General features: G+C 39.0%; 1 protein-coding gene across 41 annotated transcripts in view; it reads left to right on the forward strand.

The window, feature by feature from the left end:
* The window catches only part of RIMS1 (regulating synaptic membrane exocytosis 1), a 507,196-nt gene that overhangs the window by 400,546 nt on the left and 86,028 nt on the right, over nt 1-20,622 (forward strand). For 30 of the 41 annotated variants that reach the window (XM_073336446.1, XM_073336400.1, XM_073336415.1 and 27 more), the window contains one exon: nt 12,281-12,447. The exons of the other annotated variants lie outside the window; for them this stretch is intronic. In XM_073336446.1, coding sequence (XP_073192547.1) covers nt 12,281-12,447 — 167 coding nt within the window. The remainder of the gene's footprint in view (nt 1-12,280; nt 12,448-20,622) is intronic. 41 annotated transcript variants of the gene reach the window in all.

Here is a 20,622-nt window from a genome sequence, read left to right on the forward strand (position 1 = left end):
TTGGAAATCCTCATGGTTTAGAAAACTGATTGCACTTCCCATTGTAAATCCTTCCACTTCAAAGTCCTTCCCAAAGTATCTCTTGCTAACCCAGGCATTAGTTCACTAACTTTAAAAGTTCCAAAAATTGCTACCAAGAATGCAGCTTTGAACAAGGCAGCCTCCTGGCTGCTTCTGCGTATTTGATTGAGAACTTGGACCAAATCTCTAAGGGCATGTCTACACTTAAAATGCTGCATCAGTGCAGCGGCACTGATGAAGCTGCACTGCTGTAGCGCTTTAATGAAAATGCTCTAAACCGATAGGAGAGAGCTCACCAGTAGGCTTAGTTAATCCACCTCACCGAGAGGTGGTAGCTATGTTGGCGAGTTAAGTTCTCCCACCAGCATAGCGCTGTCTGTACACAGGGTTAGATCAGTATAACTACATTGCTCAGAGGTGTATATTTTTCACAACCCTGAGCGACGCAGTTATACTGTTATAGGTTTGTAGTGTGGACCGGACCTAAGTGTTTGAATAGTGATGGGAGAACATGGATCTTTTCTAGGACCCATGTCCTGAGATTACTCTACTAAAAATCTCTGGACTAAGAAACTACCACAAGGATCCAGGTAACCCCTCATTATACTGGCAACATAAGGCTCAATGGTAGATGACACCATGTATTCCAGTATACTAGAGTAGGCCATATTATTGACAGGCCTTCCCTCCTCTGAAATTTCACAAAATCATTAATATTCCTGTCACAGGCCCTAAACATTATGGTTCTACTGATCTCTGTACATTCCTGAGAGCTGTCAAGGTTCTAGAGTACTACCGGCATCTGTTCTGGTTCCTGATTGCTCCCTGATGCTACTCTCTGATATTTGTCCGTCTGAACTCATAAGAACATAAGAATGGCCATACTGGGTCAGACCAAAGGTCCATCCAGCCCAGTATCCTGTCTTCCGACAGTGGCCAATGCCAGGTGCCCCAGAGGGAGTGAATTTAACAGGTAATGATCTAGTGATCTCTCTCCTGCCATCCATCTCCACCCTCTGACAAACAGAGCCTAGGCCTTACCCATCCTGGCTAATAGCCATTAATGGACTTAACCTCCATGAATTTATCCAGTACACCCTGTTATAGTCCTAGCCTTCACAACCTTCTCAGGAAAGGAGTTCCACAGGTTGGCTGTGCACTGAGTGAAGAAGAACTTCCTTGTATTCGTTTTAAACCTGTTACCCATTAATTTCATTTGGTGACCCCTAGTTCTTATATTACGGGAACAAGTAAATAACTTTTCCTTATTCACTTTCTCCACGCCACTCATGATTTTATATACTTCTATCATATTCCCCCTTAGTCTCCTCTTTTCCAAGCTGAAAAGTCCTAGCCTCTTTAATCTCTCCTCATATTGGACCCGTTCCAAACCCCTAATCATTTTAGTTGCCCTTTTCTGAACCTTTTCTAATGCCAGTATATCTTTTTTGAGATGGGGGGACCACATCTGTACGCAGTATTCAAGATGTGGGCGTACCATGGATTTATATAAGGGCAATAAGATATTCTCCATTTTATTCTCTATCCCTTTTTTAATGATTCCTAACATCCTGTTTGCTTTTCTGACTGCCGCTGCACACGGCGTGGACGTCTTCAGAGAACTATCCACGATGACTCCACGATCTTTCTCCTGATTAGTTGTAGCTAAATTAGCCCCCATCGTATTGTATATATATCTGGGGTTATTTTTTCCAATGTGCATTACTTTACATTTATCCACATTAAAATTCATTTGCCATTTTGTTGGCCAATCACTTAGTTTTGTGAGATCTTTTTGAAGTTCTTCGCAGTCTGCTTTGGTCTTAACGGTCTTGAGCAGTTTAGTATCATCTGCAAACTTTGCCACCTCCCTGTTTACCCCTTTCTCCAGATCATTTATGAATAAATTGAATAGGATTTGTCCTAGGACTGACCCTTGGGGAATACCACTAGTTACCCCTCTCCATTCTGAAAATTTACCATTTATTCCTACCCTTTGTTCCCTATCTTTTAACCAGTTCTCAATCCATGAAAGGATCTTCCCTCTTATCCCATGACAACTTAATTTACATAAGAGCCTTTGGTGAGCCTTGTCAAAGGCTTTCTGGAAATCTAAGTACACTATATCCACTGGATCCCCCTTGTCCACATGTTTGTTAACCCCCTCAAAGAATTCTAATAGATTGGTAAGACATGATCTCCCTTTACAGAAATCATGTTGACTTTTGCACAACAATTTATGTTCTTCTATGTGTCTGACAATATTATTCTTTACTGTTGTTTCAACCAATTTGCCTGATACTGATGTTAGACTTACTGGTCTGTAATTGCCAGGATCACCTCTGGAGCCCTTCTTAAATATTGGAATTACATTAGCTACCTTCCAGTCATTGGGTACAGTAGATGATTTAAAGGACAGGTTACAAACCATAGTTAATAGTTCTGCAATTTCACATTTGAGTTCTTTCAGAACTCTTGGGTGAATGCCATCTGATCCCGGTGACTTGTTACTGTTATTTTTCTCAATTAATTCCAAAACCTCCTCTAGTGATACTTCAATCTGTGACAATTCCTCAGATTTGTCACCTACAAAAGACTGCTCAAGTTTGGGAATCTCCCTAACATCCTCAGCTGTGAAGACTGAAGAAAAGAATTCATTTAGTTTCTCTGCAATGACTTTATTGTCTTTAAGTACTCCTTTTGTATCTCGATCGTCCAGGGGCCCCACTGGTTGTTTAGCAGGCTTCCTGCTTCTGATGTACTTAAAAAACATTTTGTTATTACCTTTGGAGAGAACACATTAGCTATGTCTTTATCAATCCTGGGCATATGCATGGCAGAAAAACATATGTTAAGATTTAGCCACTAGAATCATAATGCCCTTACCAACTTCATGGCCCTGGGAGATCTGGAGGACTGGTGATTGTTAACATGTACCACGGCAAAGTTGTCATTACAAAACTGCACTTTTTTGTTTCCAAAATATGTTCCTCAAATAGTTACTGCTACCAAAATGGGAAAGAATTCCAAGAGTAGTATATCTTTCACTATCCCAATCTTTGTATCCAATCTGAGGGCCATTTCTGGGCATACCACCTGTCTTGATAAAATAGTCCAAACCTGTTCCTCCCGATGCATCTGAATGAACCTTTAAATCTGCCTCTGCCATCCTTTCCTCCCTCCAAAAAGACACTCTGATGATTCAGAAACTGCTCCAAAACCCTCAAATCCTCCTTCATCTCTTTATTAACCCTTATGGTTAAAATGGTTGGGCTTTGCTGTTCCCATGACTAAATGCCCTGGAGCCACCACTTGGCAGCCAAATCCTGCTAAAGAGGACCTATCTGGGGCTGCATGATGTATAAATACCCCCCCACACACAATCTTCTGGTCAGCAGGAAGGATAGTGCAGTGATCTGACCTGACCTGCCCCCAATTGCTTCCTGCCCTTCTTGTCCATCCCTGTAAACTTTCCCCCTTCTCTTTACCCCGGTCAGAAGCTTTTAAAGGGGCAGTGCTGTTTTTCTTTCGGCTAGCCCTTTGCATGCTGGTTGTGGAGGGCACATTCTCAGCATTTTAACTTTGTAGGCATTCTTCAGTTATGAAATTCATTACCCTGAACCACTGTAATCTGATATGTATATTGGTAAAGGAAGCAGGTTGACTCTTAGTCCTATAATCTTTCCTTGTCTACAGCAGTTTTTATGAGACAAACAAGAAACCATAGACTAGACAATTTAATACCAGTTGTGATAAATATCTGATAAACCATATTAAGGGATATGATAGCTCTTAATTTAAGACTAGCTAGTGTGGTCTTTAGCAAGAGATGGCCATATTCAACAGTCTTACTAAAGTTCTTTAAAAAAATTATTAACATGGTAGAAAGCGAAAAACAATGAAAGCTATAGAAGATGGACTTATTTTTATGGGTAAAGACAAGTTGTTGAGGTGATCTAATATACATTTTAAAATTCAGAATGTGAGTGATGAAGTAGATGTAAAGAAATTGTTCATATTAGTAGCAAGCATATAGTTTGCCATCCCAAAGCAAAACCAATTTCCCCCATCCTGCTGCCAGTATAGGCAATGAAGCATATGAGTTTTGCTTCAGAGAAAGATGAGCCCCTCTCCCCAGTGAGCTTGTGGCCAATTATGAGGTGCTGTACATAGGGAAAATATTCCTTTCCGGGTCCTACAGTAATCAGTTAACACCCCGAAGCATGAGTTTTGATTATTCCCCTCTTACCATGTATAACTGTAATTGTTCTGTTGTGCACAGAATTATCTAAATGCTGTTAAAATCCTTTGTGTTCTGCTGCATCATTACCTCCAGTAGTGAATTCCATATGCGAAGAAGTATTTCCCTATTTATTTAAAATATGCTTTGTATTACACATACATTTTTTTTCTTTCAAGCAGCCAGACTGCGACAAGGCTGTACAGCTTCCAAATTAGATAAGTTCATGGAGATAGGTCCATCAGCCAAGATGGTCAGGGACATAACCCCATTCTGTGGGTGTACCTAAACCTCTGAGTGGCAGAAGCTGGGACTGGACAACTGGGAATGGATCACTTGTTAATTGCATTGTTCTGTTCAGTCCATCTGACACCAGCCCCTGTCAGAATATAGGATACTGGCCTAGATGGACAATTGGTCTGACCTACTATGGCCCTTATTATGTTCTGAGCTAAAACTGGTACATTTTTTCCAAGCATGCAGTTCTCTTCATTCTGGTGTTGGGATTCTCATTCACTCTCACTATATGGTTATTTTGCATATTCGCAGTATTCAGCCATTAACCAGGCAGCGTGTTAGTATTTGAATAATCACAGTCCAGCTATTTTTCAGTAAACATACTGTGAATAAGCAAATCTCTGCATTAGGACGACTATAATCCTTCTCTTTGTGATTGTCTTTTGTACTCTGAATTTCAAGCTGTTTTGGAAGCCATGTAGATGCTGCTTCAGCTCCTTACTGGCTTCAGTTGTAATGGAAAAACTCCATAATTTATATGAAAGGATTAAATGAAAAAACAAAGAAAATGTTGCTGTGAATCTAATGAAAGGAAAAAAAATTTTAAAGTTTTAAGAATTCTTTGACTCATTTCTCCCTTTACTATCAATGAAGTGAGCTGTAGGTCACGAAAGCTTATGCTCAAATAAATTTGTTAGTCTCTAAGGTGCCACAAGTACTCCTTTTCTTTTTGCGAATACAGACTAACACGGCTGCTACTCTGAAACCTATCTAAATATCAGTAAGGCTCTTGTCCCCAGAACTACTGTAATATGTTTGTGTTAATGCTATGTTTTTGTTATGTGTGGGAGACTCACAGGCCCTGCTGTAACATGATTCTGGATTTACACCGGTGTGAGAGAAGAATTTGATTCAGGATCTTAATATGCATTGTTTACATACTGAACATATGCACAAACTCCAAAGCTGTTCTTGTTCCAGTCAATGCACAACACATTTTTAAAAGAGGTGTTTATTCCAGATTCCTACTGATGAGAGCTTTATAGTAAACACTTAAAAGGACACCACTCTAGATTGAAGTACATTGCTAGGTCAGTTAGTACTTTGAGTATTTTGAAAGCATTTTGTTTAACGTAAACTTATTTTTCATTGAAGCCCTCGGTTAAGACTTAATCTTTAGGAAAGCTACAGTGCTTGTCATATCCTGCTCAAAAAAGGAGATATGACATTTAAGAGGGGCTTTATTTTAGGATCAGGCTACATAGATTTTGATCTACAATTTAAGTCTTCCAGGAGAGGAGGATTGGCTGTTAGTCTGGGATTTGGCAGACCTGTGTGACCCTGGGCAAGTCACTTAGTCTTTCTGTGTCTCAGCCCCAGATCTCTAAAATGGGGATAAAATGCTTTCCTACCTCAAAGGGTTTTTGTGAGGAAAAAGATTGTGAGGCATTCAGATACTATTGTAATGAGGACTATATATGTTCCTATGATAGAGAGAAGCCTTACGGAAGGGCTGTGAACTGAGCAACTGTGTTCAGAGCTTTGCATGAGACAGAGAGAGGCTCCATAAAGGCTGGTGTATACAGTGAGCTTTTATTGTGTGCTGCAGGAAAGCCACAGGATCTTGACTGTGAAACTAAATCCTAAGCCCCTTTATATCCCATAGTAGTAGGGAGAGTGGGGAGAAAGAAGTAGAAATGAGCTTTGATCCCACTGAAAGATTAATGAAAAATGATCTGTGAAATTTGCCCTATAACCAAGAAAATATTAAAATCCCGAGTCATTACAGAACTGGAATAACATCCAGCAAGAACATTCTTTTAGTTTGTGTCTCCATTATTTCTACTGAAGTTAGTGTGTCTGCAGTTCATCAACCACCTTTTTCTACTTTCACTGACACAGTACAGGAGCAAGCTATTCCATAGGTGGCAAGTGAACAGAATAACTGCAGTACAAGTTTACACTTCAGATAGTTATATTGAAAGAAGGCTATATTTCTGTAACTCAGAACAGGAGTTATAACTAATGCTGTTACACAGCAGAGGGAATGGACTTCCCATCCTTGTTACTATTAATGACTAAAAATAGACCTACTGTGTAGATGTTGTTTTCAGAACAAGTACCATATTCTGCTTTTGGGATGAGCAACAAATTTTTGGAATAAAAACACCCTGAAGTACCATGTATGGTTGGGAGAAAAATAATGGTTGCAAAAAATTCTCATGCTTTAGTTTATTGAAGATTTACAGATATATTTCTTTGATTCTTTTTTTGCTTTTGTGGCCATTTAAAAATGTGAGAAGAAAAAAATTGATTATATGAATTTTCTTAAACAAGATTTGGAGTCCACTCAGACAGCTGAAAGTGTATTGGGATTCTAGATGAATAAAAGACTCCTTCAGACTTCTGCTGGAGAAAGCTCCTGAGCATTACTAGGCATTATAAAATGTGTCTAAATTACTGTGTATTTACCTCCAGTGCTAATCCCTATTCTTTCTTTCTAAATAGCAGATTTATCCTAGCCCCTTGAGCCCTAGTGGGGGTCTCTACCAAATTTTAAATAATAGTAATAAGTGGATCTCTTTCAGTCCATGGCACTTTTCCCCCTATCTTGAAGTGGTTTCCATGATATCAGGGTTTACAGTTTGGTTCAATGGCTCTCAGCACCCCCACTATACAAAATGTTCTAGCACCACTGCTTGGCAACAATTGCCTAGCCTGGAGCCACACCTGAAAGCTCCATTTAAGGGAGCTTCCATAGTGCAGAGAGTATCTCACGTAGAAACTAATCATTCACGGGCACAGTGTTTTCTAAAATGGCTTATGATTTCCTCTGGAGATGCTTGAGTGTTGGGGGGATATTTTTGGCAGTGTGTGTTGTAATAAATCCATAGCAAAATGGACATCATTTAAACTACGTCCATGCAGCATAAGGAATAGAACTGTCTGCTTTAAAATGCAGGCCTCTCTCACTTGGGAATAGTAGAGACTCTTTATTAATGTCAGTAGCAGTACTTACACCATTTTTGTAGGAGGCAACAAGTACCACACTTGAGCTGGTCCAACATTCCATCCAGCCCTGGCACTGTATACCTACATAATCATGCAACACTGAGCTAGCTTAAGACTACTGTTAACAAAGCAAAGAAAGGAATATAGTCAGTGTATATTGAGAGAGAAGCATAGATAGCAAAAGAGGAAAGATGGACAAATTCCAAGGTTGAGAAAAAATATGTGACCACAGCTTTCCAGTGACGTGCACAAAGTACAATAAAGGTGTTGCAGTCCAGGAAACCAACACACTTGAGCCACTCCTGAGATCCTGCTGCTCTTTCAGGAGGAAAAATATATGGAAACATGGAGTAAAAGAGACTTATGTTCAAAACACATTGAGAGGCTTCCGATGAGCCGTGTTGCGTATCAGTGGCCACTGAGCAGCTAAACTAAGAACATGCACTGAGAACTAAGGAAAACATATCTGGCATTAGGCAGAAGCAAGACTCTCATCCAAGTGAAAAGCAGAAAGACAGGGGAAGGTTATTTTGCTAGTGATAACTCATCTAATGTCTGAGCCTGGGTTTCCTATTCCATCAGTCTAGAGAAGACACCAGTCTCCCTACTGAACAGAAAATCAAAGTTTCAGCTTGCATAAGGGATCCACTGTCACGTAGCTAGTTACAAAAGTTTTCAAAGGACATGAAAAAGAACTTACTAACTTTAAACTTTGTTTGCTCTCAAAGTCCAATCCTAGCTAGAAAAATCATGATTGAGAGAACAGATTTGCCACTCCTACATGAGTAGGATTGCTTTGAGAAAAGGAGGAAACTGTAAAAGGCACTTGTGAGCCATTTATCCTATTGCCGATACTAAGAGTATAAATCCTTGGATCGGAGTGAGAATTTACATTTATATTTTAAACAAAATGTTTTTATAGCATTGCCTGTGGAGAAATCACTCCTTGTTTTGGGTTAAACAAACATGCAGGGTGAAATTGTGGCCCCATTTAAGTCAATGGGAATTTTGCCATTTATTTAAATAGGTCAAGGTTTCACTTTCAGTTGAAGTCAGGAAGATTAGGGCACTCCATACTTTTTAGATGGCACCTGTTATAGTCTATGGGAGTTTTGTCATGAACATCAATAAGAGCAGACTGAGGACCTAAATTTGTAACAGAAATTGGATTGGGGGGGGAGGCAGTTGTCCAATTTTTGAGACTCTGTGAGTGTTACATTTAACTACAGTAAGAAGAGACAACTTATTGCAATGAGTTTCTGCAAATGTGAGCTTGATGGGAGGAAAATGTAATGACATCTAATTTCGTGGGATTCTTTGTACTCCAAGCTATTACTCATCTCTTCCCATGTTTCAGCTCAGGGCCTTGCTGGTTTCACTACAGAATAGAGCTGAAAACTCACCTTTGCCAATCCAGTGCTTTTTTGTCCTTTTTCATTTGCAGGAACTCTCTCTCTCTCTCTCAGCTGTTTTTACACAAACCACCAACACCCTTCTCACAAACTCCAATTACAGACTGAAATGCCCAAGCAATTAATATAGCTGCCCCTGGATACACACAGTCGTCAGTATGAACCCTTCAGTGTTTGATTCATAAATTGGTTTGCAAACAGGATTGGTTCACAGTAGTGAAAACTCAGAAAGCTCTGATATTGCAAGCACAGGATAAAAACCTTTAGATGTAATACATTTTAGTTCTAGGTCCGGCGTTGTTGAACATTTATTAATAACCTGGATGTAGGAATAGAGAGCATACAGATGACATTTCTGGATGACACAAAGCTGGGTGAGGGGGTTGCCAATACTTTGGAGGATAGAGCTAAAATTCAGAGAGATCTCGATAAATTGGAGAACTGGGCTATTGACAACAAAATGAAGTTCAACCAACACAAATGTAAGGTGCTTCACTTAGGGAAGAAAAACCAAATGTACAAATACAGAATGGGGGGAAATGGCTTGGCTTAGCAGCACTGCTGAAAAGGATCTGGAAATTTTGATAGATCACAGCTTCAACATGAGTCAGCAATGTGATGCTCTCAGAAAAAAAGCAAATGCAATTTTTGGTTGCATTAACAGCAGCGTAGCATGCAAGTCATGGGAGGTTACAGTACCGCTCTACTCAGCGCTGGTTAGGCCTCAGCTGAAGTATTGTGTCTGATTTTGGTCACCAATGTATAGAAAGGATGTGGAAAAACTGGAACGGATCCAGAGGTGAGTGACAGATATGATCAAAGGGATGGAATGCAAACCATATTAGCAAAGGCTGAAGGAACGGGGTATGTTTAGTTTGGAAAAGAGGAGATTAAGTGGGGACATGATAGTGGTCTTCAGATACTTGAAAGGCTGCCATAAAAAATATGGTGAAAAGTTGTTCTCTTTTGCCAAAAAGGGCAAGACAAGAGGCGATGGGTTCAAACTACAGCATAGCAGTTTTAGATTAACTCTCAGGAAAAACTTCCTAACTATAAGAACAGTAGGACAATGAAACAGATTGCCTAGGGAGGTTGTGGAAGCTTCTTCACTGAAAGTTTTCAAAAGGAGGCTGGATAGCCATCTGTCTTGGGTGGTTTAGACACAAAAAATCCTGCATCTTGGGCTTAGACTAGATGACCCTTGTGGTCCCATCTAACCCTATGATTCTATTATTCTAATTTTATACTCTAACTAATGTTGCTGATAGGCAAATACTTGTATGACTGAAAGAAATCAGAGAAGTATTTATTTTCACTTCTCACCTCATAAACATAACAAAAAGTATAAAAGTAAAATATGGCATGCTAAGGTGGGAAATATACTCTCTCCTGTTTCTGAAAAAAAAATCCACAATTTTTGAAATCATCCCTCAATGCTAAATTTCTGTAGTTCTAACTCCCACCCTTACCTGAATACAACTTTGCTGTTATGAGTTGGCTCTCTAAAGTTATTTCACAGATACGATATTTGGAAAGTTGTAGATAGTCAAGTAGTTTGTATAAGAGTGTGTGCGCGTATGTGCACATACTTGAGAATGTGTACATGTTTGTTTATATATATATACACACATGCATAGTGTAGATCACAGATCATTGAAGAACAAGAGCCTAATAACAGACTTCAGATTTTCAAATGGAAGAAATGAGCATAAGGCAAAGGCAATTCAATCACTAAAATCCTCAAGCAGTTACCAATATAACACCAGTAAGCGCTTAATATGAGGCACATGGGTTTAAAATATATAGGGTCTAATATTGAAAAGTACTAAGGACCTGCAACTTCCACTGATACCTTTTGGAGTTGCTGGTCCTTAGCAACACTCAGGATATGTGCAGTACAACTGAATATTGGTGAAAATGACTCATCCTGATTGCCATTGGATTCATTGGACAATCTGATTATAGTGCACTATTGTTATAAAATATCAGAGAAATATGATTCAAATATATTTAAGAAACTTATCTTGTATGACAGAGGTTACAAGCAACAAATTATTATCTATTCTTCCTTCCCTTTCTTACCAGCAGATTTGTATGTGATTGGCAGAGAATGAGGGGGAGGAGTTCCCTTCAGCCTTGCATTCTGGATTTTTGTTTACTCTTGCGATTCTGAGTCCTCTTTTTCCTACACCCACAAATGTACAGGAGAAGATGCATTTAGTGCATGTGCTAATGACAGCCCACGCAGATAGTGTCTGTCACCCACCATGATGCTTTTCACATCTAAAAGCAGAAACTATGAAGTCATTCCACAAACTGAGCTGACCAAAACACACACATACCCCTCAACACCATGAATTTCTATCTAAAAATCAACGTCCTCAAGGGCCCTGAGCTCAACAGATTGGATTTTCAAACTTGACTGAAACCCTGTGGATCTGTCATGTTGTAGTTTTTAAAACGGAAGTCCTACTTTGGTAAAACCACAGAATGAAAAGCAGTTAAGGGATTTATTGGGTGGAAATTTCTTCATTGCTTTCCCATAAAGTCAGATGAGGTCTGAGAATCAGAAGAGGGTGATTTTTTTAACATAAAGTAGATGGAGCAACATGAAAATTATGATTCAGAGCCTAAAAGAGGCTTCATCTTTCATTAGCATTCTTTGACCAAATGACTTCAATATAATTTTAAACACTATTTTTCTTGCCTGTGTTTTCTCAAAATGATAATAAATAAGTAGATCACAAAATGACCTTGGTATGTAAGTGTTACATTATTTTAGCTACTGTGCTCAACTAATGAACTTTTTCATTTATTCAAGTAACTTTTATCAAAGTAAGGTTAAGCATTCAGATTTCAAGTTATTTACCACTTACTAATTATTAGTGAGGATGGCTTTGTCAATCTATGATCTTCTTTTGTTGCATCCCAATATATCCATCTTAGGCATATATGTAAACTTCAAAAGAGCCCTAGACAGTTGCACAGACACCACAGAAATGTCTAGAGGTAAATAAAACATTGTATTTGTACAAGTCATAATTTGGTGCACTAAATAACAAAGAAAATAATATTCTAGTGTTCCATGGATCACAGTTTAGTTCTGTCATCTCAGCCATACATTACGGAGCCCATCTGCTTGAAGTAACCTATCGTATTTTCAGTTTTTTCAAGACATTATTATAAATATATGCTATATATTTATAATATATATATATATATATATATATAACTTTTCTGAAGTTATTGGGACTGCTGGATATTTCAGGAGTTTAAAAGAATTGTCCTCCTCATTTGTTGTCTGAGTATATTTCACATTTTGAAAAGAAACCTCATACTTTCTTTTTTTAATCTTTAGTATAACATACAAACAGATCAGTACAGAAGTTGTGATAACGTCTCTGCCAAATCATCAGATAGTGATGTCAGTGATGTGTCAGCCATTTCCCGTACCAGCAGTGCCTCACGCCTCAGCAGCACAAGCTTTATGTCAGAGCAATCTGAGCGCCCTAGGGGCAGAATCAGGTGAGTTTATGATGCTATTTTAAATGTATCAAATCTTGTTTGGTGTAAAAATAAAAAGAATAAAAATAAAATAAGAAATATAAATATTTATGATATATATAATAGAATATATTTAAAATGTCATATATTATATATAAACACACACACACATAAACATACACGTTATCATCCTAAGTCTTTTGTGAAATGAACATATTTTTCCACCTTGGCATCCAGCCATTTAAACAGGTAAACAAAAAATTCAGACAGGGCAACAGCAAATTTTTATATTTGTGCAAGGAGAAACCCAAACTTGGAGCAAGCTGGAAATTAGTACTTTAAAGCTCTGATCCAGCAAAGCACTTAAGTGGCACTACTTACATGCTTAAAATTGCATATGTGCTTAAATGCTATGGTGGACTGGAGCCTAATTTCTTAGTTTGTGTTGCCACAGAGGTCTTGATGCCCATACCGCCCTCTGTGCAGTATCATTGCCAAAGAGCCTATTTCTATTAAGATGGAAGACAGCTGAGAGGGCTCTCCACCTAACAGGATCAGGGTTATTAGAGAGGAAAGTCAACTAGCTATAGTTTAAAGCAGTGGTTTCCAAACTTGTTCCGCCGCTTGTGCAGGGAAAGCCCATGGCGGGCCGGGCCGGTTTGTTTACCTGCCGCGTCCACAGGTTCGGCCGATCGCAGCTCCCAGTGGCCGCGGTTCGCTGCTCCAGGCCAGTGGGAGCTGCTGGGAGCGGCGTGGGCCGAGGGACATACGGGCCACTGCTTCCAGCAGCTCCCATTGGCCTGGAGCAGCAAACCGCGGCCACTGGGAGTCGCGATCGGCTGAACTTGCGGACGCGGCCGGTAAACAAACCGGCCCGGCCCGCCACGGGCTTTCCCTGCATAAGTGGTGGAACAAGTTTGGGAACCACTGGTTTAAAGAGAAATTACATGGCCATCAAACAACTGCAAAAGTGAAAGGCTGTTTCTTGAGTTTGTGTAAAGGACAAAAGTTGTCCTTCAGAATGCATATAAATGGTAATATGTCAGTTTGCTGCCCACAGTACTGTTGCTGCCCTTTGCATTTTCCATAAAAGGATTTAATTTTGCACAAAAAAAAAACCAAAACGCAAAATAAAAATCATTAAGTGTTGCCAGCTTTACCTCTTTATTCTACCAATAAATCAATTTGTATGGTTAACTCAACCTTTTTCTCTAAGTGTGTCTTTGTTGTGAGTGAACATGTGTGTGTGGGCACGTACAAATGCACACTGCCCCCTGCAGACAGGGAGGATTTTATTTTTAAACTAAACCATTTTGATGTAAACACTGGTATATAACCATAAATTGTCTGAGGAATAAATTATTATGTTAATATTATTGTTTTCGTTTTTTATATGTTAATGTTTTCCTTTCCTATTTCAAATGAAGGAGCACAGAACTGGCTGGTATGCCTCTGAAGCTATAGGGCATGTGAATAAGAATATTATTCCTATATCTCAAAAATTATAGCCAACATATCATGTGTTATTGATTAGTTAACATCTATTTTCAGTTGAAAAAATTAATAATGTCTAAAATATATTGCAAACCCTGCATTTCCAACTTCCATAGAGCTCCTCACTATGGGCTTTGATCCAGCTGTACTGAAGCCACTGGGAGCATTATGGTGTGCGTTCACCTTTAGAGCGCCCCTTCATGTCAGGAAGTGGCATTGCAGGGATTCTTCCTGTCTAGCAACCCTCCTGTGTCTTGGTTCTACAATGGTCTGCTCCTTCTCTGGCATAGCACACTGGCCAGGTCAGCTCTCGGTCCCCTTGTGGGGCTAACCGAAAAAAAAAAAAGCTCAACTCAAAATAGCCACCTGGTGTTAAAGTCCATAATATAAACACTAGTCCTTCATAGAGATCCAGGAAATATTGACCTCTGCCCAGGTCAGGTTACTTTGGTTAGGGCAGGGAGATCGAGCCTTTCTTGTCCAGGCTTCACTCAGAACTGGTCTCTAATAGAAGCAGCCAGCCCTGACTCTTCTTATATTATAGTACAATGAACAAAACATAAAATCATTATAAGGTAGCTATAATTACAGTGTTATTCAGTAAAAAATATGGAATTTTTTTAAAAGTGTTTGAAAAAATATTCTTAATCTGACTTGCTGTTCTTCCAAACTGAGAATCAGATGCTCAGTATCTTCCACGCCTGAAACTCTCATTAAAATTAGTGGGAGGTCTTAGAGGAAAATTCAGGCTCCACTGACTTGAGCAGGGCAGGATTTCATGCCAGAATTGCAGGATCAGACATTATGATTAGACTGAATTTGTGATATTATCAATAATTACCACCCTTTTACCCTCTTCAACTCTTTGAGCTCAATCCTATAAGAATTTGTGCAGGTGACTAACTTTCCTGAAGTTAACAAATCTATTTATTTTAGTGAGACTGCTCCCATGATTAAAGTTATTCACATGCACAAGTCTTTGCAGAATCAGGTCCTTATTCATGTGAATGTTCCTTGTGCATATAAGCTCAATGAAGTCAATGAGACCAGTCACACGGGTAAATGTTGCAGGATCAGACCCTTACTACTTAATTATCAACATTTTTAGAACAAACTCTAACTTTTTCAGACTTTTTCCTCTTTCTCACATACTGATAATAAGTCAGATCCTATGGTATGAAATCTTTACAATTAAATAACCCATAATTCCTTTTCAGATGTAACTTACAGTTGGTAACTGTATTCATTCAAAAAGTATTTCTTACTGAAATTTAAAGTCATTTTAATGTAATGTTGAAAAGTGTTTCAGCAGGTGAATCTAGAGTTAGCATCTGTTGTTCATTATTTTCAATTTGAGCTGTCTACATTTAATTTTGCATGCCTGCATGTTATGACTATGGAAAGATCAAAGTCCTTAGAGATCTGCAAAAATGATGGCAAAAAAGAAAGAAGGATATCATGGGAATTAGATGACCAAATGGGGCACAGTGAAAAGAAATTGGATATGGAAGACAAGAAAAAGAGAAGGCATTCTGTTGCTGATTTGAGGTAAAGGTTAGCTTCCTGTCCTCATGTGTGTCTCCTAGCTACCAGCTCCTTCTAGTTTTAATAGTTCTGTAGCCTGTGTGCTATACAAGCAGCATTTTCTGTGCAAAGCTTGCTTATCAAATGGAAGAGCAGAGGAAACTCATCCAAACCATGTTCCCACTCCCACCTTCATCAGTTAACATCATTTGCATCAGCTTCTTCCCAGCAGCCATCTAAAGTGTGTTTTTGTAATATTGTGTATGAGTGTAAAAAGTTATAACATGTCTAAATGATGTGGATGACATCAATGACTTTTAAGCATGAAGGAAGGAGGGGAATCAAATTTACAAATAAAGGGGATGCCAGCTGATTGTAGAGAAAATGTAGCAAATTAGATTGAAGTAATACCTTTAGTTAATATTAATAACTAATATCTGTATGAAATTAATATTGATAACCCCTTTTTGACTGAGCCAGGGAGCAGTAGCTTACTAATTTTAATACTGAGTTCTTTTCACATTATACTTTTTACCTTAGACAATTCTCTCAAATCAAGACACTTCGTTATTTTAAATCAATTTTATTCAGCCACTGCAGACAATTTATGGAATCAGCCGTTTAAATCTGTGAATCGAGTCTGAATGCACAAGATATTCTAGTCATATAAGAAATACTAAATACAGTCTTGGAAGCAATTTATCTAGATTATGATTAAGGCTAAGCAACAGTACAACAATAATTCTTTACAATAGACAACAATCAGATATCAGATTTTTTCCAGTACCTCTAATTATCTAATTCTCAAGGAAAAGAGGTTACCCTTCATCTAAAGGTACTGCATGATATTTGAGCATTCAAAGGTAAGATCAAATGATTATGCATACACATACACTCTGAGTATGAACGCCTCAGATTCAGAGAGCTCTTAAATTCAGTAGCTTGTTCAAAGGAAATAGAAATTAGTCCCTAGTTTAAAAGGATTGATTTTAAAATATCAAAATGCTTTAAAATACTCATTTTAGGGTTTCTCTTAAGCCAATCTCCTTGTCCTTGTAAAGAAAAATCTTTTAGATGAAATTGTTCTTAGATCTGAATTCCAGCTTCCTAAGGTCTCACAAGAATTAGAAACAATCCTGAAAGTTAACTTTTAAGATACTTATTTTAATCAAACTAAAGTTTTCAACAGTCTTGAAGTGAATTCTCACCACTCTTCCTTGTATAACCCTTTGATAAAGCAAGAGACTGTCCAAGGTATGGCAATTCTGACTCTGTATGGATTCCGGAGCTTTTATTGGGTTCGGTGTCCTCTCTAAAGCTTCCCACGGGATCTTAGCTTGTAAGTCCTTTTTCTGTGAGACAGGTTGGAGGGGAGCAGCCTACTGAATGCTTGTCAGCTGAAACCGCTGTTTTATACACAGATTTTGTACCACTTTAACTATAAGGGCCTGTCTACCTGGCAAGTTACCATGTGCCAAGCCCGGATGTGTTTCTACAGCTCACCAGCTTGCCGTGCAGCATGATCCTGTGTTGACACTGTTACAGCACAGGTAAAGTCCCAGAGTGCAGCTTGGTGTACAAAGCTTTCAAGTATTATGCCAAGCTGCACTTGGGAATTTTCACTATACTGTAGCAATATTAGCATGGGACGGCATGAGCTGGTGCATTATAGATTCACACCGTGGCTTTCTGCACAGTAATTTCCTGGGTAGCTAAACTCTAACAGATTAGACAATTAAATTTATATTTACCAAAAGAAGCTATACCAGTGGAAGCACCTTTATAATGGTGTAGCTGTGTCCACACTAGGGAGTATGTAACGAGGCATTTGCTTGCTCTCGCAACAAATCAGCCAGAGACCCCTTCTGAGTGCAATCACCAGTGCTTTTTATTTTCAGTGTCAGCTCCCACCACCTTCTATTTATAGTCTGCTCCAAACCAGCAACCTGGGGGAGAGCTAGCTTTTCCAGCCGGCAGGGATGCACAGCCCTTGGCTCTTCCCTTTCCTTTCTCTTCCCCCCTTCACTTCCTTCCTGCCAGCCCTATATAGCCCCCTGGTTAATAAGGTTATTTTCTTCTATCAATTAGGCGTGGCATACTCAGCCAGCCCCAATTAATGATTCTTAATTGGAGCTTGACTAACAGGGGACTGGATCAGGAACCCCTGGCCAGCACCCTGTTACAGGGTTATACTGCTTTAACTACATCTGTTTTCTAAATTGATCTTGCTTTTTATCTGGATAGAACTAAACCTTTCCATTCCTCATCTTGTCTAGTTGTTTCATATGTGGACTGAACGAAGGGGCAAGCAGTCTCTTCACAGAGCTCCAGGTGTATAACTTCCTGTATCATGACAGCATACGAAGAAGCCCAGGCTACACCTTCTCAAGCAGTATGAGCTCATTGCACAAAAGCTCAGATGACGTCAACGGCGTTTCTAAATGACATTCCTATATCAGAGATTTGGAGGGTGCCCATTCGGACCCCTGTGCATACTTTTGCAAACCATTACGCCATTGTGGCTGCATCCAGATCAGATGGAAATTTGGGAAGGCAATCCTTCAGTCCTTCTTTAAATGGACTCTGAGCCCCACCTCCTGCGAGTACTTGCATGGAAGCCATCTGCATAGAATACAAGGCTGCAGCTACTTGAGGAAGAAAAAACGATTACCTACTTGTAACTGTTGTTCTTCAATATATGACGCAGACATGGGTTCCACAACCCGCCCTCTGTCCCCTCTGCATCAGAGTCTGTTCTTCTGACATTCGGGACAAAGGAACTGAAGTGGTCAGAGTGGAGCAGCCCTTATATGGCCGGGGCAGGGGCTAGGCAAAGTTCTCTGGCGCATGGGGCCTCTGCATCACATCTCAAAGAACAACAGTTACAGGTAGTTAAACTTTTTTTCTGCCTCCTCCAGTTAGCATGGGCCAGGTCCTCTGCACCAAAATCAACTTTTGAACCAAACAATCACAGCTTTCTTAAAGCCTTAGTTACTGGCGTTCCTATTGGATGCACAGGAGCCAATAGGCTTATGCTGCAACTTTCTGTCCCACACAGCACTGCCCCCCAAGATGGGGAAAGGGGGGTTACAATTCTTAAAGGGGCCAGGTGTTTTCTTTCCCCTGCTAGCCAAGACAAAGCCCCCCCACCTCTGAGGCTGCAGACGGTTTGGGGGTGATACTCTGGTTTCAGGTCATGGAGAAATGACCTTAGTGCTGACTGGCTGGCATGACACTTTTGGACAGGAAAGAGGAGTGAAAATTCACTCTGAAAAAATAAAACACAGGGAGTGCAAGGATAGAAGGGTCTATTCCTGTGTATCATGGGTGTGAACGTTCATTGTCGTCAACAGTAGAAGAGATGAAAATATTGTTAATAGCAAAACAGGGCCTTCTATACTTGTGTGAATAAGAGTTTCAGTATCTTTTAATACATAGTTGATATCCAGGCCCCTAATATGTAATGGATGTTGCTACCTAGGCAGTGACTAGATTTTTGCATTTAGGCATGCATTGTTTCAGTTCCCAGTTTTGTTTCATACTGTTTATTGCACAGTTCTCATATATGAAATGTTCTGTGAGCCTGATTGTGCACCGTAGCAGTCACTCCAATTTGAACATGAGATGTTTGAACATGAATCAAATTCAATGGGAATGGGATCAGGCTTCCAGAGACAATCTTATCTGATAAGATGTAACCACAACTGGACTTGTTGATTTGGAAATAGTTTTTCCCTTTTGCTTTTCGGCCCATCCACCCTTTCGGTGATAGTGCTGTACTGCAATTAGTACAACAGGAATACTGCATCGCAAAGCCTCAGCATCTAAATGTAGCCTCAAGCTATGCCAGCCCAGGAAATCATAATGAACCAAAGGCATTTAAATATTTTTAAATTGATGAGGCTTTGTACTGAGTAGTTTCACATTAATTACAAAGGTAATTACAAATCTGTATATTGACTTTGTATTATAATATCCTTATATACTGTGGCTGTAGTTAATATTTTTCTCAATGATTAATATAGAATAATTAAATCTAAAACCTTTTAAATTTGTATTACAAAGACTTGTAGACAGCAATAGTAGAAGTGATAGCAAAAGGAAGCTATTATGAGAGTTTGTGAAAGCTGTTAAGTTATTTATAAAGCAAACAAAAGCAAATAATCACCGGTGGGAAAGGGAAATAAATCCAGTTGTGTTCAAATTGGAGTTACATTTTCAACGCTTGGTCTAAGGTATTTGCCATTCACACCCACACTGACATATAAGTGGGGGTAATAGTATTAAAATCCTGAGCAGTGTTACTGGCTAATGGGGACTCATCAATATCACAGTTGGGCTCAATCCTGCATCCTCTGTGCATCTGGATTTCACGTGGAGTTTTAGGTGCCCAGAAAAAGTAGGTTTGGGCTCATTATATTAGCAACAATATTCATCATTTAGTTACTGTACTTCAGCACAGCAGGAACCATAAACTGAAAATGCAAAAGCTGGGCCAGTTCCTACACTTATGTGTACAAATACTCACTTTTTTACAGACTATCTTTTCTGGTGATGCTACATGCCCTCATCTCAGATTACTGTCAGTTGAACTGGGGACTCTCAATACCTTGTAGTACAAGCTCAGCATCTTGAAGGTTCATGATTTTTGTATCAATTAGGCCTTGATTCAGCAAAAGACATGCTTAACATTGCATTAAGTACATGAGTAGTCCCAGTGAAGTAATTAAGTATGTTCTCTGGTGCTTTGCTGGATCAGGACTTCAATAACTCCATTTGCAGTTTTGTGAACTACATGCCAGAATTTCTCAAAATGTATACTTTATAGAAGCTATGCAAATGGCATATTAGACCATATTCTTTTGTTGAAATACCTCTGAAAAATATTATGTTTTAGTAGAAAATTCAGGGTGATAAATGTACCGTAAATGTAAAAAATCACACTACATTTAAAGATTAGATTGGTACTCGTACTAGAGACTTCTGCATTAATCTGAGTTATTAATACTATTATATAAATTGATAATTATTTATTTTAACACATTTCAGTTATGGTATAACATATGATTATATATACACATTACTGGGGATATACAATAAGTAAAATTAAGTTACAAGAGACACAAAGCTGGTGGCACAGATGAACCTAAAAAATTTTTAATAGATAGTGACAGTGCA

Source organism: Lepidochelys kempii, chromosome 3 (assembly GCF_965140285.1).
Source record: "Lepidochelys kempii isolate rLepKem1 chromosome 3, rLepKem1.hap1, whole genome shotgun sequence".
Classification (NCBI taxonomy): domain Eukaryota; kingdom Metazoa; phylum Chordata; order Testudines; family Cheloniidae; genus Lepidochelys; species Lepidochelys kempii.